The 23,698-nt window shown below is 43.9% G+C and overlaps 1 protein-coding gene across 5 annotated transcripts; it reads left to right on the forward strand.

The window, feature by feature from the left end:
• Positions 1-418: 418 nt before the first annotated feature.
• On the forward strand, positions 419-23,443 carry TNFRSF8 (TNF receptor superfamily member 8). Of its 5 annotated transcripts, XM_085508935.1 has the most exons (14): positions 419-3,578; positions 4,705-4,824; positions 5,451-5,601; positions 6,118-6,249; positions 8,864-9,073; positions 14,457-14,547; positions 15,620-15,742; positions 15,931-16,086; positions 16,177-16,270; positions 16,686-16,963; positions 17,113-17,223; positions 18,377-18,402; positions 18,759-18,966; positions 19,990-23,443. In XM_085508935.1, the coding sequence occupies exons 5-14, from the start codon at positions 9,002-9,004 to the stop codon at positions 20,229-20,231; spliced, it is 1,401 nt and encodes a 466-aa protein (XP_085365061.1). In that variant the 5' UTR covers positions 419-3,578; positions 4,705-4,824; positions 5,451-5,601; positions 6,118-6,249; positions 8,864-9,001; the 3' UTR covers positions 20,232-23,443. The 5 variants fall into 5 exon arrangements, with proteins under 5 accessions (XP_085365061.1, XP_085365060.1, XP_085365062.1 ...); XM_085508934.1 differs by having other exon boundaries at positions 419-4,824; XM_085508936.1 differs by lacking the exon at positions 4,705-4,824.
• The last annotated feature ends 255 nt before the right edge of the window (positions 23,444-23,698 follow it).

A 23,698-nucleotide genomic window follows, 5' to 3' on the forward strand; every position in this document is an offset into this window, starting at 1 on the left:
CTATTCCAAGCAGTTGCTGCATCAGTTTATCACTGATAATATTCAAACACATTTTTTGTGTGGACAACTTGTTTTTTTCTTTCCATTTTCAATTGAAATCAGCAAAGTAAATGGAGCTTGGCTGATGTTGTTGGTATGTGGTCCAGAATTGAGATCTGATAGTGTGACAGAGAGTAAACAGTTGTTTTTTGTTTGTTGTGGTTTTTTAACTGAGACACCTGACTGTGGGTGTGTATATGGTGGCCTCATGTTCTAGTAAGAAGGTGGTTCATGGTCAAGTTTCTCATAATAATCACTTTTAAAAATAGAACCATACAAGAAAACGAGGCTTGCTCCAATTTTGTTTAACCCACAGCTGAGCTAAATGAGTGTTTTCCCTTCGTATGTTTTCTCACAATTGCTCTGCTGAGGGTCTGTGCAAAGCAGTGCGGCTGCTGATTGCATTCAAGATATCAAAGTTACAAATCCTAGTTAGCTTACTTTCAACAACAGTAATGCAGGGAATGACAGGTCATACCTAGAAAGTGAGGTCAGGCTTTCTGAGAACCAGGTTATTTATTTATTTATTTTGCTTTGAATATGAGACTGAATCTCAATCCAAAAGTCCGGCAAAGGAAGTTTTATCTGGCCTAAAGTGATTATAAATAACTATAAGATGCAATTTTTGAATGGTGTGCTATGAGTAATATGGGTGTGGATTAGTGAGTTACAGTGTATTAAGGTTTTGTGCTGCAGTAAATATTATTGCAGATCATGATGCTATGCCTTTTCAAGGAGGAGAGTTGCTGAGAAGGCACCTGAGAGTAATTATAAGGGAAAACATCTATTTACAGGTTGAAAGTTTGTATTTATTCAGTGTTAAAACAGCTTCTGCACTTGGACTGGAGTCTGCAGAGCTGGAGCTGTGATGAAGCCAGTGCTGCAGCCTGCACTTCAAGAGGGAAGCTGAGGGAGGGATTGCTGCATTAGGGGTGTTGGGACTGTGGGTTAGGGGAATGTGAGGTTGACCAGGACCAGATAAGCAGAAGTGAGACTGTGGGAATATATATGGTAGGAAGCCAGAGTGGTAAGTGAGGTGTGGCAAGAGGTAGAAGCTATAAAAGAGAATGCAGAGAGGAGGGCTGGATTGTGAAAGCATGGAATGTAAGCAGTGATGTGAGGGAAGAATTGTGCAGATCAAAATGGTATGGTAAAGAATAGGATTCCCAATGGTGTACCAATACCTTCAGGATTATGTTCTTACCCATAAAGTAATACAAATAATCCTGCAGGCACCCCATTGTAGCTTGTTTTCCATCCCTAGAGGCAGCTGTGCTGTTATGTGTCCTCTAACTGTGATTTAGGGAGGTTTGTCTTCATGCATATTGATGAGCAAGAAAAGGAGCAACCTGGAATGCCTGAATTATACAAGAATCCCCAAGGAGAAAGGGGTTCTATACAACAGTTGGTGAGGAAGGATGTGTAGCTGATAGGGCCTGGTCTTGTTTGCATTTCCATTGCATTAGAGACTGAGAGATGTTTGATATCAGTCAGCTGGGGGTGGGAAGAAAGTGCACAAATGTATAGAGAGGTAGCAGAGGTATTCCAGTTGATGGCAAGCTCCATCTGTACCCATTTTCATTAGTTCTCTTTTGGTTTGAGTGATAACTTGCCTGGTTGCTTCAATGGTAAAGCTGGTGGCTGACTTCGCCTTTCTGTCTGTTGATAACCCTGATTCATGTGTTGGGAAACAGAGCTTTGCTTATTTAAATATGACAGTAAAGAATGCGTCTGTTATTTGTTCTAATAGACAAGCCTGTTTCTTAGTAATAGTGTTTAACTGCCATCAGTGTTTGCTTGCCTCCTCTAGGATTGCTATAAGATAGATTGGGTGATGTCTCCAGATCAGGTGTTTCTTGCTGACAGTACATTTCAAGAATCAATACTCAGCCTTGAATGAGTGTGGTGCTGATTATTCATTCTGTTTAGTTATTAGCGTGTCAAGGAATGACATCTTGAGAACCCTCAGGTGAATCATTTGCTTGTGGTAGAACTTATTTTTTGAGTGATTTCCAAACTTTAACTTTTTGGGGGCTTTCATCTTTTTGGAACTTGGGTTTTCGTAGTCAAGAAGTTGTTCTCAGTGCATCACATCTGAAGACACAGATGTGTTTTCTTCTTTTCTCTGTTAAAACCTTTGATTTCACAGGTTTCCTGGGTAATGGTGGACCAATGTAAGGACTCAACTTTCCACTTCTGATGGAGAGTTGGGTTGGTTTCTGCAGAACAAAAGCATGCTGCCAGGAACAGGAAAATAAGATCACTGAATTTCAGTCTTCAGGCATGTTTGAAACGCTCTCAAGATAAACAACAACAGCAACAACAGGGTGATGCTGAAAACCCTCCTCCTTGTTTCTTTCACAAAAGCTATTTAACATTTCCCAAATTTCTCTCCTTGGTTTCAGCAAAGGAAGACTCACTTTGTTTCTGTTGGCAGATAAACTTCATAGCTCTCAGCTTTTAGATGAAGAGAGCCAGAGTACCGAGAAAGGAATTGCTACCCAACTCCCACTCCTTTGTTTTAATGACATGGCTGATCTTTACCAAGCATTTTCACTTTTGATTTTGAGTTTAAATGCATACAATTGAAAGCTTGGGCACTTTTCCAGTTTTCTTGTTTTCCTTCCTAGATGCATCCATAGAACACTTTTCAGTTCCAACAATAAAAATTACCTATCAGTGAGGAATAGCATTTGTACACATAGTGTTTCAAAAGGAAAACATAGGTCTATCTTCTTATTTGGATTGAGTAACCCTCTGCTTTCTGTGAGGGCTGCTCTGGAAGTAATGCCTCCTATTTTATGATGTTGGCCCATGGCATCGGTTGCAGATGTTGGTGGGGTGGCAATAGAGGTTGAACCTTCCCATCAATATCCCATTACGTTTTGTTGCTGTGTGACAGATGGAAGCAGAGGGGCAATCTGACAGTGTGGCATCTGTCCTGGGTGTGCTTGAAGCAAAGGTGTGGAATATAATTCCTCCATGTGGGAAAAAATGACACAAATTGACATTCATCGATGCTTTGAGCTGATGAAAGTAAAATATCAGTTGATACCGGGGGTGCAGTCAGATGATAAGTAACTTCAAGTAAATGATAAAAAAGTGTTTCATTCTGAAACAAGCAGTTTATTTGGGAATTGTTTGTTGCCTTACAGGTGAACTTCCTGGGCTAAACGCTCCTCTGAAACAAACCTACCTACAAAGGCCTGGCAGTAAAGGAGTCAGTCTTCCTCCTAGTTCCTGTTTCTGGTCATATTCTGGTGGGAATACAATGATGATGGAGGGAAAGTCACTGTAAAAGAAGTCTGGTTTTGCTTTTGAAAACCCAGGTGGGAATACAGAGATGTGAAGTTGTGCTTTAACACTCAATAATGTGACCATTGTGTATATATAGCAAGAAAAACCCAAGGTATCTACGTACCAGGTGAAAGCTCAGCAGCAGACCTGTGAAGAACAACTGCAGTCAAAATCAAACCATGTAAACCTTGAGCGTGCTTCTTCAGCTACAACTGCAGACTTCAAGTGGACTTTCTGCGTGGGTGAGGTTATGAAATAAGATGTGAATTTACTGCAAACTGCTGCTGTTTATGGGCTTTGTAGGCAGGCGTTCCGTGCATTCAGAAACTAGCTGAAGGCAAATACATGCTTTGTTTCTTGCTTTCTACCAGTTCTTTCATGCAGCTGATGGGCTTTGTAGAAGCCTTCCTGCATTTTGTGGTTAGGGAGAGGAAACTATGAGCTTTGCAGCACTCCAGACAAAGATTGTGACATGATTTAAAACCGAGCGAAAGTCAGAAGTGGGTGTTTGTGGATTAATTTGCCTCAGTGCCATGGCTGGCATGTGGGAGAGTGGCCCAAAGCAACTGCCATTGGGTCGTGTCACTTAGCAGCCTGATTACTCCATCAAACGAGTGGCAGAGAAAGCTTTTGCATTGAATTAAACTGGAGCTGGGGATGTGTGAAGGAAGAGCATGAAGGGCCTTCACGTGGTTGTTCCTACACAAAGGAAACAATGGGTCTTTGTTACCCATCGTTTTCCATAGGGCTGTAGAGATCAAGTGGCTGTCCTCTTGCCTGTGGAAGATGCACTGCTGAAGGGCTCAACTCAAATGATATTCAAATACCGCCTCATGTCTGTCGAGTTCCGTCTCACTCTGTAGCGTATAAACCCAGCTCTGCCTTTCAGAAGCTGCAGTTGGAATTACTGAAAGTACAGACATGATGTGATCTTTCTTCTAAGGTCATCTCTCTCTCAGCTAGCCTGTGGGCATAGTAATTCTGTGATCTGGTTTTGGTTTCTTTCATGGAAGCCAAGTCTTTCCCGAGTGCACAGAGTTCTCTGTCAGCTCTTCTCATTTTTCAGTCTGACTCAAAATGTGCTTCAGTTTTGAAGCTACCATGCACTGAAAAAAAGAAAGACATCTTACATTGATTCTTTTATTTTTTCCCTCTTGTATTACTTACTTTATCTCCCTTTATAAAGCAGTAGGATTAGTTAAGAGGACAAAAACAGAGGTCTTAGATTGTTACCCACATTGACTTTATATAAGCCACGTTTATAAAAGAAAATTGATTGAAAACAAAGTGCCCTTATCGTTACTGTTCAGATGATCGACGTGACGCGTTTTAGCTGCTTACTTTTTTTGCTTCAATCAAATTTTTCAGTGATTCAACCCAATCAAAAAGTGAATATCCCAGCTGTCCAGAGGAGCTGTGGATGGTCCCTTCCTGGAGGTGCTCAAGGCCGGAGCTGATGGTGCTTTGGGCAGCCTGATCTGTTGGAAGGTATCCCTGCACATGGCATGGTTGGAACCAGGTGGTCATTGACATTCCTTCCAACCCAACCCATTCTGTGGATTAAATTACGGGCCTGTCATCATCTCTGCTTTTGCATATAAACACTGAGCCCAAATCTGTTGGTAGAAATAGAGAAAATGTGATGTTTTCCGCTTAGAGTGACTTTGGTATTTCTACAAGGCGAAACTGTAGCACTGTTGTGTGAAGGTTGCTCTGAAAGTAATGCCTCCTATTCTGTGATAATGGCCCACAGTGTCAGAGACAGAAGTTGATGGAGCAGCAGTGCAGGCTGAACCTTCCCACCAATATTCTGTTGCATATTGTTGCTGTGTGGCTTTATGGCAGCAGAAAGGTGATCTGATGGAAAGGGGTGACCTCCTCTGATGGGAGTTTGTTTTTTACTAGTGTGGCATGCAGACTCTTGTTCACTGCTGATGAAAGCACATTGTTAATGGCGGTGACTATGTTGAAATAAGCAGGAGGCATTACTTTCAGAGCAACCTATGTACTACTTAACGTGGGGTGATGTTTGCGTGGAAGCACTTGGAATGAAGTTAATCGATGGGTGTTGGGTGTGTGAGTTCACAGATGAACTGAAGTGGGGGTTCTTGCAGGAAGGCTCAGAGCAGCTGAGGAAATCCTTTTCTTCCCAGAAGAGAGAGGTTCTCTGCTTTCTGGAGTGCTCCAACTTATGGCTCAGAGTCAGCAAGCAATTACTGTTAACAGCACTTCTGAACTTTCCTCATAGGGAGTTGGCTGCTTCGGGTAGGTACTTTTTGACATTATTCTTTGTAATAATAAAAAAATAAATACGTTATTGTTTGGGAACAAAGACCAGGATGCATCTCCTTCCGTTGGTTGTTCATTAATGGTCAGGGAATTTTCTGTGCTCAGCAAGAGCAGCCGATTGAGGCAAAAGTCCCCAGTCACAAACAAACAAGAACTGGTTGGTTCTCCTTTTAGGGCTGCTGGTTTGCATGTATGCGAAACTCTGTGTAAAGCAAGGAAGTTAATTTCTTTTTCTATTACTTTTACTAGAGCACAGAAAGAGCATAAAACAGTCTACTGAAGCTACAGTTGCAGAAGTGACTTGGGATTTCCCTTGCATGTTGGGATTTTATTATGATCCCACCTTATTATAACCCATTTTTTCCTGCTGGGAACTCTTAAATTATTGCTGTATTTAAACAAGCGTATAACAATCTGCAAAACATCCTTCTTGTTGTTGATCACAGTGGGCAAATATATCAAGGTAACTTGTAAATCACTGTAACTCCACAGGTCATGTTATCAAGAGCTCCTATGCTGTATTTTTCCATATGGCAGTATGGCTTGATTACTGAGACATAATGAAGTGGATTGATGAGTATTTAATACAAAGAAGATGTGGCACAAAATAAGGATCAATACAAGGTAGGCGTACAGGGATAGAATCTTGCAGATCTGTGGCATACTCAGCATAAACAAGATGCTTATCTGAATATGTAACAATACGTACACAGGTTCAACTGTTGGGAGCTACAGCTTGTTTGGACTCCCATTGCTTGCCTACTATGTGATGCTTCTCAGTGATATTGCACCAGTATCACCCTGCCTCCCATCCTGTTTGGGTTCTGAGCTCCTTCCAGGGTGGTTCAATGTGTTGACTTCACTCACAGTGCCTAAAAACATTGGGATCTTGAGTGTTCTCACTGCATGTTGCACCCCTGTGCTATGCAGCGTGCATCCCAACAAGCATTCCTTCTACTGCTGAGTTTCAGTGGAGTTTCAGCATCTGGTGTCGTTTCATCCAGCCGAGCAGCAAGACACTGCAGTGCTTTTCATCAGTATATTGTGGTGCTCTAAATAGCAGCGCTGACAGACACTGAGATACAGATTTTAGACAAGGTTATTTTGATGTGTCTCTTTCAATTCAGCGATCTCCTTTGTGTGTCTGGCGATGCTTGGAGATGATATGTCTCAGTGGTTTTAGTCCCAGCAAGGTATGTCTTTAAAAGCACGATATGTCAGTGCATATGAGACTAAAATCAGCCACCTCGAGATTAGAGAATGCCATGAGTGCTTCTGTTCAAACATCTGTAACTATGCTGCTTCTGTAGTGTTCTCTCAGTGCTTCCTTCCCTCTGTTATCACACAGAACATGCTGAAGGAATGGCTTGGGTGTGAGTTAGGGACTTCTTGTAGCTTACCTGGTTCCTTGTGCTCTTTTGCTCCATGTATCCAGCAACATTTGAGTAACCTCTGGCTTACAGTGTTATCTTCTCTGACCCCCTTGGCTCCATGCAGCCCATGGAGATGAGCAGCACAGATCAGATGGATGTGGTGAAAATTAGCTCAACTTTGGCTAAACTGCTAAAAAACTCCAAGCGAGTTTATTTTCACCATCTGAAGACCTTCAACAAAAGGAGATTTGGGTGTTAGAGACAGAGGTGTGTAATCAAGTCAGCGTTTTAATTAATACTTGCGTGCTCATTGAGGCTTTTCCATTCATCTGGTAGAAGATAAATGATCTTCTTCCCTGACAGGAGAGCAGAGAAATGGGGCTGTTTGTTTGCTTTGATTTGCTCAATTCTGTTATTATTTTGAACTTGCTTGGAGGATTATTTTCTAGGAAACCCAGGCATCGTTTAGAGAATGGCAGCGTGGGTTTGTTTGAAAACTGAGATGCTTCTGTGCCAGTTACTGATATGGCTCCTGCTGGAAAGCCCCATCACTGTATTTGAGATCAAAACACACAAACTCTGATATGAAAAACGTATTCAGATTGGAACGCTGCTATTAAACACAGACTTCTCACCTGCTTCTGGTGTCATTTGAAATATCACTTTGTAAACTGTGAGTGTTGCCTAATGGCGTATTACTGCACAAGATTAAGATGTTTTCTAGCCTCTTGTTTAATTAAGAAAAAGAATGTAGTATTTGGGCATTCAAATGCTTAGCTATCTCTGGACCTCAAAGGTGTATCTATGAAAAATAGCTAAGAACACTCTGGCATCAAGAAGTAAGCGGATGAAGTGGTGAAAGGAGGTTCTATCTAAAAGTGTATCTCAAGAACGTGGCATGCAACCTCCTGAAAATGCCTATTTTGACTTCATGAGGAGCTATTGTTGAGAAAGAAAGGCTTAGAGCAGGGAGTTAAAGCTGATACGTACCCCATCCTTGGGTTGCTGTGGAACGCTCTCATCTTTGCTTCTCAGTCTCAGTGGCAGTGAGGTAGCTGGCAATGCAATCACTGGTTATCCTACTTTGAATCTTTTCTTTCTTTTTCTTGCTGCTGATAAGTGTGAAAAGAAGCATAGAAACATGGGTGTGAGAATACAAATTCTCATCATTTTCCTGGGCATCTCAGTGGGATTTTCAAGGCAGGCTGCCTTTTTTTGATGTGGGGAACTTTTACTTTAGATAAATGGAAGATAAGAAGGCTGCATGACTCCTAAAACATTATGCAGAGCAGCAAACCAACAAGTGTACCAATGTGAGGGATAACAGCCAGCAGCAGCAACTGGTTTCACGTGGTGTTAGAAGGAAGAAGGGATTCATGAGGATGCTGCACAATGTACTGGTGTTGAAATGGGAACATGCAGAATCTAAAGGTGGTTGTTGGGGAGTTTTCACACACTTGTTTCACCAGCAGTGAAGTAGCTGTACTGGAACACTGTGCTTCTAACTGAGAAGTCTCTCAAGGCTTGTTCTGATAGTGGACAGGGCAGGGCTTGGACTCGTGCCTGCACCAAAGCTTTGGGGAGTGCTCTGTGAGGACAGCCTACAATGCCTCAGATGGGTAGGGGCAGTCTGCACTGCTGCTCAGCCAGACACATCCTCGAGTAACAACCCTGATGCGTGCATCTGACTCACAGAAACCCAGCAGCCTGGGGAGTAGCAATTGAAGTGGTTTTGTTTTGTTCTTTTTTTTTCTTTTTTTTTAATTTAACCTTTCTTTTTTTTGGGCAGCCCCCTCCTGCTTCCTTCCAAATTGTTTTCTCAGCCTGATTGAGTCTCAAATCTGTTACCTTCATGTCTTGAACAGCTTGAGTAGCTCCGGACTTAGTGAACAGATACTGAGCGAGGCTGGACTGGACACTGGGAGGGTCCCAGACTTCAGGAGGAGCAACCTGACTGTCTGACCTGCAATGCTGGGAGCTCACGAAAGCTAACGCCGCTGCAGATGGCTTCCTGCAGCCTGAGACTGGGACTGTGGCTCCTGCTGCTTCTCCAGGACATCCAGGGAGCCCCACAGGTAAGGGGGGGGAATCCTACAGCCCTGCAGGACCAAGGATCTGGCAGAGGGTTGGGGGCACCCTGGGATGTGTTTTGCTTTTATTTTCCCAGTGGTTGCATGCAGGGTGGTGAGCATCAATAGAAACAGGCTTTGTGATAAAGGGACAATGAAGGGTGATAAGGGGTGATAAAAGGATAAAGCAGCGCTGTCCTAAAGCAGCAGTTTGCCCTTTCTGGGAACTCTGCAGGCAGAACCAGTGGATACAGCTATGATTTGAGTCTTTCTTTTTTGGTATTGCTGATATTACTGCACCTCCAGGCACATCCCAGCTAGGAAATGAGGAAAGATTTCATAAGAATATGGGGCTGACCTCACTTACTTTGAATAAATCTCTCATCTTTGTCCAGAGAGCCAAGTGCTCTGTGCCAGGCACATTCCTTACACAACTTTGCTTGGGCTCACTCTGCTGATGTGAGTCAGGGCTGGCAAAATGAAAGGTGTAAAGAGGCAAACGAAACAATAAAATACCTTCCTCTTTACATCCGCCCACCCCTTTGACACCGACTTTCCCATGAATGGGCTCTCTTTTCTGCATCAGATCAACTCAGAATAAGCACAGGATGCTGCTCACAGGAAGCTGTTGCTGTGGATGCAAGTTGGCGCCCAGCTCAAATCATACACGTGTGTTTGCTTGCCCACTCCTCACCATTGCGTTGTGTAGCACTGAGCCCTCGGAGCCTGGTGTAAATCCAGGTACTTTCCCTGGCTGAGAAATAGGTGCATGTGGTAAAAAAAGACAACAGATTTCACGAGGCTCTTAGCATAGGTAAGGTCAAGTTGGTGGCTGATTGCCTGCTGGGTTGGATCCTGAAAGCGTGATGAAAGTTCTCCTTATGGTGGATATATTAACATGTGCTTATTTGAGATACCTGTCCATGCATTGTAAATGAATGATACAGCACATCACATGGACTATTGAGAGATTTTTAATAAGAAGCTGCCTCTGATTCGATCTTTGAGCATGACCAAGTCCTCTGTATAGAAGTTTATAAAAGATCCTCATGGCTCTTACAGTAAGAGTAGGAGTTTGCCTAATGTCTTTAGCTGTAAATTCCCCTCCCACGTGGTAGGTTTGCTCTACCTCACCCTGGTCTTTCTGCCCTGCCACCGTCTCCTTCCTGAAGTACATTTGATCCGTCTTTTCTTCTATAGGATCAGAGTCTTCAGTCCTTATTCACTTGAGGAGTCCTTAGGGGAGCGTTCAGGTCAGCACATCAGGTCTGCTGCATGCTAGCTGCTTTAGTTCTTGCTATTTGACATCATCACTCTGTGGTGTGGTCAGTTCATGAAATGAAAAGGTTAATAATGAATTCTGTTTTCTATTAGTCATGGTCAGCATTCAGACTGAGTACGAGATCATCAGTTACCTGGAATAAGTGTGTCAGCCTGGCTGAGTTTGGAGTTTGCTTTAATTTTCAGTTAGCTCTCGCTCATTAATAACGAGCGTGAAGCTTGACTGCTTGAAATCCTCCCTTGTCAACTTCTTTATTTCATGCTGACAGAATCCGGATAGAAGCTTGAAAAGGAGGCGACTGTTTTGCTACAGTATTAGTCAGTTCTAGAGCAGCCAATGCTGGTAGATTTTCTTTTCTCTCTCTCTTTTTTTTAACCATAATACACTTTCTTTCTGACTTACCGCTTATTTGTAGTAAGCTGACTTCTTGCTCTGCCTCACCACGGCTTTGTGAGCTCCAGAGACCATAAATAAATGAGTCAAACCTTGTCCTGTCTGAGTTGCAGACCAGCCTGCTCCATTCAGCACCGTCTTTGCGGTGACTGTTATTTAAATTGGGATGGCAAATAAATGTGATTGTAGAAATTGTCAAAAAGAAAGGCCGAAAAACCCAACTTTGTGTCAAGTATGTTTGGTTTGGTTTTAAACTGGGCTTTGATTGGCAGCACGTTAAAGAAGGAAAAATCCAACAACAACATTGGCTTCGTTGGTCAATGAAGTGACAAGGCCAAGGGATCCCAGGCCATCCCATTATAGAGAAATCCAAGCACGGTATGTATGAATTGTGGCATTTTCTTTCAGAAGATGGAGAATCGTAGAAATATTAAGGCTGGAAAAAACCTCTAAGATCATCTTCCTGCTAAATCAGAAGCCTTTCTTTGCCTGCGTGCATGGATTAGTGAAATTCAGTCTCCTGTCTCCATCCACTTCAATGGGACAATGGTACTAACGCTGCCTTAAAAAGTGAAATTGTGCTTCAGTTATGATTTTTCCTGGCCTAATCTGCAGAGTTTTGTTTCTGTCTGTCTTGAGATTCATACAAGAGAGTGGATAAGAAAAAGGAAGAAGTCAGTAGATGAAAAGATTGTTAAAAAAGCTGAATGTAACTCAGCAGGATGTAACTCAAACATCAGTTTGTTCCACAAAATTCATTGTCGATCTGTAATGAAGAAAAGCCGCGTGGTTGCTGCAGATAAGTATGAATTAAATCGTACCCTTCAATGCTTCTAGGTATTCCAGAAGGAGGAGGGAATAGAGCAGAACTGACAGTTGTCACATATATGTCCTTCCCACAATATAAGCAGTAAGAGGGGAAAAAAATGAATCTTCTCTTCCTGGCTAACTCACCATTCCTGTAAGTGCACTGGAGCAAGGAGAAATAGCACCAGAAATGATTCTGTGATTCTAAATACATTATGAATGCCTTAAGGCTGAGATTTTTGGCAACGAAAGCAGGAAGAACACAAATACTCTTCCTTCCTGCTGTCTTCTTCCTCCTATGATAAAGCACCACTTTTGCCCTGCTGATCCCTTCTTTTGGATGATGCCCATTCTGATTCAGGCAATGTAGGGGGAGCATTTACTTCAAGATCTTCCTCTCTTGTCTATCATCAGCCCAGACACAGTTCTGAACACACAATATATCAGGCTCCATCAGCTGTTGGTAGCGCAGCTCAGTGTGCATCAATGCTGGGGAGGAGGTGAACACTGCTATCACGGCTGGGAATTTTGCTCAGAATTTCCCTCATTTAAACAGAACTGGTCTGTGCCGTCACCAGATTCCTTTATAACCACAGTGTAATGGGGCAATTAGCTTTTCTTCTGCCTTTTCTGGTTATAATGTGATATCCTCCTGACCAGGAGCTTATGGAAGACTTTGAGGCATTCTGAGTCCTGGACCATTCACCTCTGCTGTTTCTTCAAAGTGTGTTCTTTGCCTTTGGGCAATGATTTATTTCCTTCCCCCACAAATTCACAGGAGTCTGGGGCAAGGGCTGGTCTTACAGCAAGGCTTTTTATTTTGCATGATGCATGTAGATTTGATGTTGAGCTTAGGAAAAGCTTTCTGTGTGTTGGGATGGAGATCCAGTTTTGTTCTTGTGAGACATGTCAGGTGGCAACTCTTAAAGACATAGAATTGGAATGATTGGAGTTGGAAGGGACGCTTAAAGACTACCAGGTCCAAGTCCTGCACTGAGCAGGGACAGCCACAGCCCCATCAGTGCTCAGAGCCCCATTCCCTGACCTTGGTGTCTGCATCACCTCTATGGGCAGCCTGTGCAGTGCCTCACCACCTTGGTTGGCTGTAGGGTGCTGTTGGCTGCGGGATGCAGCTGCCCTCTTGTGGAAGGAGAAAAGAGTTGAGTGCTTTCATATGGATCACTACCTGATTTGTGCACTATTTATGTGTAGTTGCCTCGGTAAGTTATCACAGCACTGGCATCAGGGGGAATTCATAAGCGGGATTTACATTGCTGTAACTAAGAGTTGATCCTTAGCTTATGATTTCAATGATTAAGATATAAAAACGTGGTCTGATCTAAGTAGCTCTTCCTTTCATCGCCGTAGACAGATCCTATTCCTCAGTTTAAAACCCAAACAGGCAATTCAATAAGCTCTGTGTTTACGTGCTGTGTATTTCATTCAAGATCTCTGTTCCCATTGTGATTCAACATCTTTGGAAGCCAGTGTTGGTTTCCTAGAACAACAACCAGAAAGAGAAGATCAGGTTTTTGTGGTGACATATTATGGGTCTTAAAGAGGAACTAATTCAAGATGACTTACTTAGGTACAGCCTGGATGCTGCTGTTGCCTGGATTTTCTTTATAAAAGGAGTCCACTTTGTCAATCACTCCATCCACTTTACATCTCCATAATGACTCCTGGATGACCCTGAGTCCAAACAGAGAGAGATTTTTCTAAGTTAATATTAGTATTGTTGTGGTTTTTGATTTAATATTGGTTAAGTAACCAAATCAAGGCTTGTTAATGAAAACCTTCACTCAGAAAAAGAGATCACACAGAATCACAGAATGACCCGGGTTGGAAGGGTCCTCAAGGATCATGTAGTTCCAACCCCCTGCCTGGCAGGGCCACCAAACATACACATTTACTAGATCAGGTTGCCCAGGGCCCCGTCCAACCTGGCCTTGAACACCTCCAAGGACGGGGCATCCACAACCTCCCTGGGCAGCCTGTTCCAGGGCCTAACCACTCTTCTAGTGAAGAACTTCCCCCTAACATCCAACCTAAATCTTCCCTCTTTTAACTTAAAACCATTTCCCCGTGTCCTGCTATTATCAGCCCTTTCGAAGAGTTTACTCCCCTCCTGGGAGTAAGTTCCCTTCAGGTATTGAAAGGCTGCAATGAGGTCACCCCACAACCTTCTCTTCTCCAGGCTGAACAAACCCAACTCCCTCAGCCTGTCCTCATAGGGGAGGTGCTCCAGCCCCCTGATCATCTTCCTGTCCCTCCTCTGGACCCTTTCCAAAATCTCCATGTCTTTTTTGTACTGAGGGCTCCACACCTGGACACAGTACTCCAGATGGGGCCTCACAAGAGCTGAGTAGAGAGGGACGATCACCTCCCTATCCCTGCTGACCACCCCTCTCCTGATGGAGCCCAGGATCCCATTTGCTTTCCGGGCTGCCAGAGCGCACTGCTGGCTCATGTTAAGTTTCTCATCTATCAGGACCCCTAGGTTCAGTTATTTGAGCAAGGGCTTCATTTCAATGCAGAGCACACTTGTTCTCACTGTAGGATTTGTCTCCAGGTTGAGAGTAAAACGATGTGTTGGTTTGCAGTAAGCGCTCCTTTAGGTTGCTAAATTCAAGTGAAGGATGGGGCTACAATATTCCTTCCTTTCCTTTCAGAGAAAAGAGCTTGCTAAGTGAGGATGCATACTGAGGGATTGCTAAATATGCTGAATATTACAGTCTTTGCTTAAGCTTCTGGGCAATGGTTGTCTAGTTGCTTTTGAAAATGTCTGGACTTTCAAACCCCTGTATACTTCATCATTTGTAACCATCATTGTTAGAGACAGATGCTGGGATCTGCTCTAATGCAACCCTAATTGTTCTCTAATCGTGTCTTTGCTTCAATTTTCAGCCTCCATTCACCTCATCTCATTCCTGTGATGCACTCAAGGATGGGTTCTATGATGAAACATTACGAAGGTGCTGTTACCGGTGTCCTTCAGGTCAGTAACTTTGTGCTTCATCCAGGTTAACACGGAGCCTTCCTCACAGGCTGAGCACCCACCACGTTTATCACAGAACTGCTTTATGGCCCTGCAGAAAAGCACAGTTTCACTAATCACAGTGTGGTGTAGATCCAGATGTGAATTTGTTCTCTCCTTCCCTGCCCTGTTGGGTCTGCATTCAAACTGCCTTTAAATTGCATACAAGATAACTCGCTAGAATTTGGTCTGTGCTTTTTATTGGCTGGTTTGACACTCAGAAGTAACCAGAGGTAGGCAGCTCCAACAATCAATTTCTGCTTGTCCCAGCATATGAAGTAGTGCAGTGATTTTAGCTTCTGATCAAAGGCACAAAGCATTAAGTGATGGTGCAGAAAACCTGCTGTTGTGCTCGTGGTCAAAACAGCTCAGAAAACATCTCATGTGAGAAGTGGAACATCCACGTGGCAGGGGACAGAGAGCTTTGCCTGAAGCTGTGACTCAGGGCTGTGTGAGGTCAGAAGTATCAAACACATCTAGAAGAGCTCTGGAAATGTCTGAAACTCCCCCTCAATGGATGGGGTATTTTATGGTACTTCACCATCACCAATTGTTTTTTTTACAAGTGCAGCCTCCTCTCTCTCCCTTTTCTTTCTTTCTCACTTATTTTTCTCTTTTCTTTATTTTTTTTTTTTCAGAAGGGAAATTTTTGACATTTATTTGTGCTATAAAGAGCAGGTCAGTGCTTGGTTATTAGCATCTGCGTGCAGTTACATCAGAGACTTCCTGTACTGCTTCGGTGCACTCCATCAGAATCATTCAGAAAATGGATGAGTAAGCAAGACCAAGGGGTGGAGAAACTGCTCCTGTAGAATAAGTGAGGCAGGGACACTCTGAGCCACTCCCAGGGGAAGAAGCTCTTTTCTCCTTCAAAAGCTCCCACAGTGATGGATGTGATAGTTGGGTCTTGTGCAAAGCAGAGATGCAGTTTGCAGCTGGCTGACATGAGCTCTTTAAGGCTGACTGCACTTCAAGATGGCTTTCTCCTCTAACTTTGAACAATTATTGCCACGTTTTGGCTTTCTTTCTACAGGCTACGCTAAAAAGAAATCATGTCCCATGGATCCAGATGAAGATTGCATGAGGTGTGGACCTGAGCAATACCTGAATGAATCTCCAAAGCCACACTGTGACGCTTGTGTGTTATGCACCAAAGGTAGCTGGTTTGCTGTTATCACCTACAGATTCCTTTGGTTGTTCATGACTTAAAGTGCTGTTGCAAAGAGTGCCAGCAGCCCCTTCTGCTTCCCAATCCTTTGCATGGCTGTTGCTCAGCCTTGACCCCTGCTTTGCCTTTTCCTCACAGAGCAATCCTTTTTTCCTCCACCTGTTTCTTCCCTGCAGAATTTGACCTCGTGGAGAAGGTTCCCTGTGCCTTCAATTCCAGCCGGGTGTGCGAGTGCCGACCAGGGATGTTTTGCCAGACTGCTGCTAAGAACACCTGCATGCGGTGCCAGCTGCACACTGCTTGCAAGCCTGGCTTTGGAGTCAAAATCAGAGGTAGGAATTGCTCCTTGTTTTATCTTTTCTGATCCTGGCCATAGGTTTGGGGTTGATTCATTTTAATCCGCTGTCATTGCTTTTATTCAGGCACCTCAGAGGCTGATGTTTCATGTGAAGAATGCCCTCCTGGCACCTTCTCTGACCAAAGCTCCAGCACTGACATCTGCAAGCCCCACACAGAGTAAGTCCATAGTGTTTCAAAGTGACAAACCAATTGGTTAAAGCTAATAAAGGACCCAAAGGGACTCCAGTGTGCCAGGAGTGATGCATTTATCTGAAAGACAGTGGGGCAGCTCTGAGCCTTTGTGCTGTTTGTAGCTGTTGCACAGCTCTGTGCTGGAAGGAGGAAGGAATCTCTCTTGCCTCAGTTTCATTTCACTGAGTGCAGTGGGATTCCGTGTGCGTATGAGTTTGCATCCGGGTCACGAATCAGTGCCACAGGGGTGAGCAAAAGGTTAATGACTTTCTGACTAAAACCAGTAAATGCACATGGTATAAACATGACCAAAAAGGGCAGATGCCACATGGAAGATCTTACCGTGTGTCGTGTCATTTGCTCCTAGCGCTGATGGGCTGTTCTCTCTTTTGTTCCCTAGCTGTGCCAAGTTGAAGAAAGTGGCACAAGGCAAAGGAAATGCCACCCATGATCAGGTTTGCGTGGACCGATTGCCCTCCTACCTCAACTCAGACACTTCCTCCACCAGAAACAGCAGTGAGACAAATGACTCTGACATCCTGAAGCCTGAGGCAACCCTGGTGACCCTTGCTAGCATCCTTTCAAGTGCCACAACTGAAACTCCCAGTTCAACCCCCGAGGAGAAAGCTCTGGCTGGCACTTCTCCCACCTCAGCCAAGGGGGAGGCAGCAACAAGAGGTCAGAAAGGATTTATTCTATTTGGCAAGTTTTGCTTAGATATATCTTTAGTAAAAGCAGTACGTGAGCTTCCCACATAACACACAGATCTACTGATAGTTCCCCTTCTGCCTTTTCTTCCTCTCTCCATTCTCCCTCCTGTGCTGCAGGTCTTGTTTTCTGGGGAGCGGTTCTCTCAGTGATGGTGCTGCCTGTGGGTTTGCTGTCATTTTGGCAATGGAAGGTCTGCAAGAAGCGGATCCTCATCCTCAAACAAAAACGTGAGTTTTAAAACATAGCATGTTTTACATAGCATGCAGTTTAATCTCCCCACCTGGGAATTACAGCATCTTTAAAATAGGAGGGGAGATGATATTTCCTAGTGCCTGGTGAAGATGGGTTGGTTAAGGGTTCTAGACAAACTGTTCTGCATCGTGCTGGAGAATCTTCTCATAGAGTCATGGTTGGGTTGGAAGAGACCTCCCAGATCATCCAGTACCAAGCCCTGCTGTGGGCTGGTTGTCAGCTGCTAAATGAGGAAGTAGATCAGGCTGCCCAGGGCCACATTCAATTCAAGTAGCTGTGAATGAATGGAGGAACATGCTTCCAACTGGCTGGGGAAATGGGAGGTGGTGAGCTTTGAGCTTCAGGTTTTGTAACTTGCAGTCTGTCCTCTGCAGGCTGGTAATGCTGCGGATGTGACATGCCTCTAGGTGCCTCCTTTTCCCCTCTGCATGGGTGCTGTTGGGTGATGCATGAACAGGGAGGCTGCTGGAAAAATGCCCAGCTCATTTCTGAGCACTCAGATCTGGGAGATGTATTCCAATAAAAGAAAAAGTGGATGTTTGCCATAGCAACCTCTCCAGATCCCCTGCAGTGCATGTGTTCTGCTCAGCTAACCAAGCTCTTAGCATCTCCATCGACTGCTCTGTTCTGTTGTGGGAGATATTTCTGACTGCTCCACGTCAGAGCATTTCTGCTTATTAATTCAGGAACATGACTTAACACTTCTCATGTGAGCTCAGTTTGCTCAAAATTGAATTTTTCCTTCCTCGCTTGGTTTACTCAGTAAAATAATGTTACAGTGCAGCATTATAGAGCTGACATATTGAAGGTAGCGGTGGCTGTGTGTCAGAATGGTATTAGATAGGAGGCATCTAGATTCATACAGAATCATGGAATCATAGAGTGGTTGGGGTAGACAGGACCTTCAAGCCCACCCAGCTCCAACCCCTACCATGGGCTGGGTGCCCCCCTCCAGCTCAGTTCCACCTCGGCCCTTAAGGCAGTGTACCCTCAGTGGCAAAGAGTATAATGCAGGTGAGTGGGGCTGTAAAGTAATTTAGGACACGGGTGGGTGATATTTCAAAGCAATTAATATTCTCGTGATTACTGTAAGTTCTTTTCTGACAGTTCTTCATCTTTCTGTTGCAGGTTCTGATCTAGTGGACAAATACGCAGTAAGTGTCAACCACGTTCCGAAACAGGTCACTTTCTATTCCAGTGTAAATGATTAATGAGCTTTTTCAGTGTCCTGTTAAAAAGCCTTTGTATTTGGAATTGTAATCCATGATCATCAAGGGGCAAAAATGAGACTAATTAGGAATTGCCACTTTTGTGTCTTGGGTTATGTTCAAATGTGGCCCTAAGGAATACAGGAACATGATTCAAGGGAACTTTAAGTTCCTGTATCTCCTGGGCACTTTGCTTTTTTCATTCCCTGTGACACTGGAGCTGTTATTTCTGCTCTGTCAACCTGTTGTAATCTTCACAGTGTTTTTGCATTGACCTTCTGCTCTCCTCTTTGGATTGGCAGAAGATCACACTGACCACTGACAAATGTCCAGAAGAAGAGGAGTTGACAGACAGAACCCTCCCTTTGGAAACCAACAACAACTTGATCTCCAGTGCTGAAAAAGCAGGTAGTCCTGTTCTGGGTCTGACTGAAGTGACACAGAGCAATGGAAAAGCCCCAGACTGCCCCATTGATTCTCGAGTGAGAGACCACACAAGCAATCAAATCGGTGAGTCTGAAGTGAATTTCATTTCTTTTATCTTGTCATTTTTTCTGGGTATAGAATATCATCCTGACATTACTGGCAAGCAGGAAAAGCATCTATAACTTCTAACCAAGATGGCCTCTTGACTCTGTATAATGTAACCAGTCCTGCTTTTCTGGGAGGCAAAAGACAAAGAACAAGGAAAAGCAGAAGCAGAAAATGCATCTTCTGTTTTGGCTGCTGCAAACCAACAGGGATTTTTGTTATCCTAACAAGCTCAAAGAACAGGCTTTTGCAAAATGCTGACTGCATGTCTGGGGGGAGAGAAAGCTGCTGTGGAGGCGCAGTCAAAAGGAATGACAGAAATCACTACCATTCCCTACTCCTGTTCCAGTTCTTTCTGTGTTGCTTACAAAGATGCCCTGCCTGTCAGAATGGGCTCAAATCATAAAGGAATGTGGGCATGCAAAGCCAAAACTTGTTTGCTAGCCTGTAAAATACTGGAACGTAGTCCCCAGGTTAGAATGGCATAGGTTGGAAGTGACCTTAATGCCAACCCAACCCCTGCTGTGGGCTGGATGCCACCCAGCACATCAGGTTGCTCAGAGCAGCTCTTTCTCTAACTTAGATTTAAACAGTTGTGTTAGTTTTCTTAATGAGGTACTTCAAGACAGTGAAAAGGAAGGGAGGAAGGAGGCCTCTCTTTTACAGAAGAGGTTAACCAGGATCCCCATTCATCAGGCCTGTGGGAAGGTACTTAGGCTATAGATAAGCTTGCAGTGGGCTTTGGCTGTGCTTGATGATAAGAAGGAAGGTGGAAGGTCTTGGTAGCTCTCATTCCAAGCTGCCAAAAGAGCAACGCCCTTTGGTTAGATATTGGGAAGCAGCTTTTCAGCCTTCCCTGCGAGAGGTTTGATCTGCACATAAAAAAAGGAGAAAATAAAAACTGAATGCCAAGTCAAAGCTTTGCACAACGAGGAGCCATCTCTAAGAGCAGCAGGACTGTTGCCTATGCCCAGCATTACTTCTTTTTTTTTCCTTTCTCAGGAAAAATATTCATCATGAACGCTGATACTGTTATTGTGGGGTCTTCAAAATCGCCTGATATCAAGAACTGTACAGCTAGGGGATATGAGAGTGATGTTGATATCCAGGAAAAGATGGAAGAGGAACTGCTGATGCACTACCCAGAGCAGGAGACAGAGGTTTTTCCAGGGGATGATGTCATGGTTCCTGTGGAAGAGGAGGGGAAGGAATTCCATCATCCCACCACGGCCACTGAAAAGTGATCGTCTGCTGGGAAGGTGTGTGAAGCTACAAATACATCCAGTGACACTAAGCCTGAATCTACACTGAGGGAGGTAAACCCAGAGTGCCTTCCACAACATGGCAGCTCACGTTAAGCACCAAAAACATTCAACCGTTGTCATCCAAGTAATGAGATGACCATCCAAACCACTGGTTTACATCTCCTCCTTGCTCTCCCAGTGTCATGCTGGAAACAAACTGGAATCAAAGTTACAGAATTCAGAGGACTTCTGGATGTGAACTCCAGTTTCACAGCTTGCTTTGCCTGCATGAAGGGATGGAATTAAAATGGTTACTACTATTAGCTCTGAAAGTTCTGGCTGGAATTCCGAGTTTACCTTGAGACCCAGCCATGTTTCACATTTGTTCTCCGTTGTACTTTAGGCCAATCCTTCTGTTTGTTTTTAAGCCTGATTTGCGTTTCTTCACATCTCGAGGTCCCTTCCAGCCCAAGCTGTTCTGTGATTATGAAATCATTTGTAAGCACAGGAAATGTCCTCTTCTGATTGAAGTCAGACTGGCTGAATGGTTGGATGTTGAATGAATGACTGGATGGAGGGCAACACTGACTGCCAAAGGGGAAAAGAAGAACTGGTTTTCTACCAAAAACAAATAGGCACAGCAATAATTTCCTTGAACATTGTTAATATCTGCTTGTTTTAGAACTGTTTGTGTTCATCACAGTGACGCTGATTTCTATGTCTGTTCCTCAAAAATAATTCTGCTTGGTTTTGTGGTCAGCTGCTCCAGGTTACGCGGTTTCAGGTCTCTTAATGCTGCATGTTTGATAACTGTAAATGCTGCAGTGCTGATGGGGTTTTTGCACAGGAGCAAGGAAAATGAACAGGGTGACAAAGTGTGCCTTAAGGGTCAGGAAAAAGGAACCACAAAAACAATTTCCTTGTAGTTTTACCCTGGGCAGAGCACTGTGGTAACAGCAGTGCAACTTCTGAGTCTTGTCTGAGAGCCAACAAAAGGAATAGGGAAGCATAAAACCACCTCCTTAGGCCAGGCTCACTGTGCAAGGTACCTGATATTTTATTCCTGTGATATTCAGGGAGAGCACTTAAGTACAGTTAATATCTGCTCTTGTCATTCCTGCTTCTGCAGCATTAGCTGGAACTGGGCTGAGGATGTTTGAAGTTTGACTCAGCCTTTAGTATTCTCGTTGCCATTGCTTTATGTTTTAATCTCTTATGATTTTCCTGGTGTAATCTTCCTCCACAACCACTCCGTGACAGCAGATTATAGACAGATTATAGACAGATTATAGACTCAGTGTGTAAAGGAGTATTTAGATACTGCTTTGAAGCTGACTTCTGACTGACTACAGTGAGTGCCACTAGTTCTTGTGTTACAGCAAGTAATGCAATGCAGTACTGAGTTGCCTTAATGATTCTTGCCTGTATCCTCCTCAGCGTCCAAGCCTGCGTTCCTATCATTCTTTATTTCTTATCTAAGTTGCTTCATTGCCTTCATCACTGTAGTTGGCCTCATCCTTATCTTCTCTAACCTCACTGTGTTCTGCTGGAGATCTTGAGACCTGAAACATATGTTTAAGAAGAGGAAATGCATATATGTGTTGTTGTTACTCATAGAATGGCCTGGGTTGAAAGGCACCTCAAAGATCATCTGGTTTCAGACCCCCTGCTATGGGCAGGGTCGCCAACCACCAGACCAGGCTGCCCAGAGTTGTTGTCCTTGCAGAGGTGACTTCAGAAGACCATTAAAGACAGGGGAGGATGGAACAACAAGGGGGAATGATTCTAAAGTGGGGGGAAAAAAAGGAGATGGGAGGTTGGATATTAAGATGAATTTCTTTGCTCAGAGGGCAGTGAGGCCCTGGTACTGCTGCCTAGAGATGCCCCATCCCTGGAGGTATCCAAGGCCATGAATGGGGGCCTGGGCAGCCTGAGTTGGTGGGGGGGTCTTTAAGGTCCCTTCTAACCTGTGCCATTCTAGGATTTTTTTAAGCTTCTGCATAGGACTGACCCCAGCACTCACTCCAGTGACCCCACTGCTTACCTGTTCTCTATCCTCAAAGATGACTGTTGGGCTCTGCTCTTTCCTTCCTGACTTTCCTATCCCATAATCTTTTGGGAAATCCTTATAAGAAACCCTTATAATGGCCTTTCCTAAGCTGACTCTAGGATGACTTTGTTTTATTAATCACCTCTTCAGAGGCTTTTTGCAAGTCTTCACATGTTACACTGGATGTCCTTCATCCATTCAACCTCACCATATAAGGGAATGTGTGTTATACAGATTTTATGACTGAAGAAATAAATCACAAGAAATTTATGCTTTCTTGGGCCCCAGAAATGGAGTGGGGGAATCTCAGCATTATGGGACCTTGTCGCTGGTGTCCAGCAATGGATGATCTACCTGCACATGGAACATTTGAGAACTGGGTTTAATTCCAAGTGCTCTTAGTTCCAGCATTTACTTGAATTCTGCTCTTCTCTGCAAGTCCAGAACTTAATATAATGCCTAGAAACACCTGTTGTCACTCCATGGCCTTTGTTCTGCAGGAAGGGCAGTGAGGGTTGTATGTCCTGTGCTTGTCCTTGGTTTCTTGCCTTCAGGAATGCTCAGATGGCAATTTCCCATGGCCGTGAGTGCTTCCATATCAATGGGAGTGATGGGAGGGGAGGAGGAAATGGAATGCATGTGTTTTTAATTAATTAATTAAATTAAATGCTTCACGAGCCTCGGGCAGTGCTTGCAGGCTTCGGCCAAGCTCGCCCCATTCCCTTTGGCTTTGCCGTTGTTGTTTTCTAGCTTCCTAAAGCCTCAACAGGGGGTTTGAATTGAGTGGGTTTTTCAGGCTCTGTCTGTATGGAGTACCAGTGGTTAAACAGGAAGAGCTCATCATGCTCGGCTGCATCCCTCACACCGTCCCTATTTACAGAGCAGAGCCCTTGGATGTACTTGTAAGAGCTGATGTGATGCAGCTGTGGCTGTTCTCTGCTGTTACTGAATTCTGTGGTTAAAGGTCCTTCAGCTGTTTAAACCAAAGAGCTCGGTGGGATCTTTGGGTATATGCTGTGATGATACATCAATAACCTTTTCTAGTAACAACTAATAGAGCCTGACATCCTGGTACAACTCCTGCTGATTTGGGTGAGAAATGCAGTTGAAATGACCTTAATCTTACATTAAATTATTTCTCTAAGTGACCAGCATACATATATTCAGTCGAACTTTGTGGGTTTTTAAGTTTTTTTCCTGTCTTTAGCACATTTGGTGGCTCAGCAGGTGATATCTCTGTACTTCGAGACCTTTCTTTGGTGACTTCATTGTGGTTTCATATACATGAAGATTGTCAGATGTGGTTCCTGTTCAAGCTGCTTTGTTTGACAGCTTCACTTTGAAGACTGAAGGAGAAAAGGTGCAGAAATATGAGTTAGTATTAAAAAACATGGATAAATCTCTTTGTTTTGAATGA

Source organism: Coturnix japonica, chromosome 9, assembly GCF_054131305.1.
Source record: "Coturnix japonica strain WE chromosome 9, WE-NBRP24, whole genome shotgun sequence".
Lineage (NCBI taxonomy): Eukaryota > Metazoa > Chordata > Aves > Galliformes > Phasianidae > Coturnix > Coturnix japonica.

Bases quoted from the DNA above. Each gene is read 5' to 3' on its own strand.
- TNFRSF8 (XM_085508933.1), top strand. From the start codon at position 9,002: ATGGCTTCCTGCAGCCTGAGACTGGGACTGTGGCTCCTGCTGCTTCTC. The intron at 14,548-15,619 runs GTCAGTAACTTT...TTCTTTCTACAG, and splicing joins CTGTTACCGGTGTCCTTCAG to GCTACGCTAAAAAGAAATCA. The intron at 16,964-17,112 runs GTCAGAAAGGAT...CCTGTGCTGCAG, and splicing joins GGGGGAGGCAGCAACAAGAG to GTCTTGTTTTCTGGGGAGCG.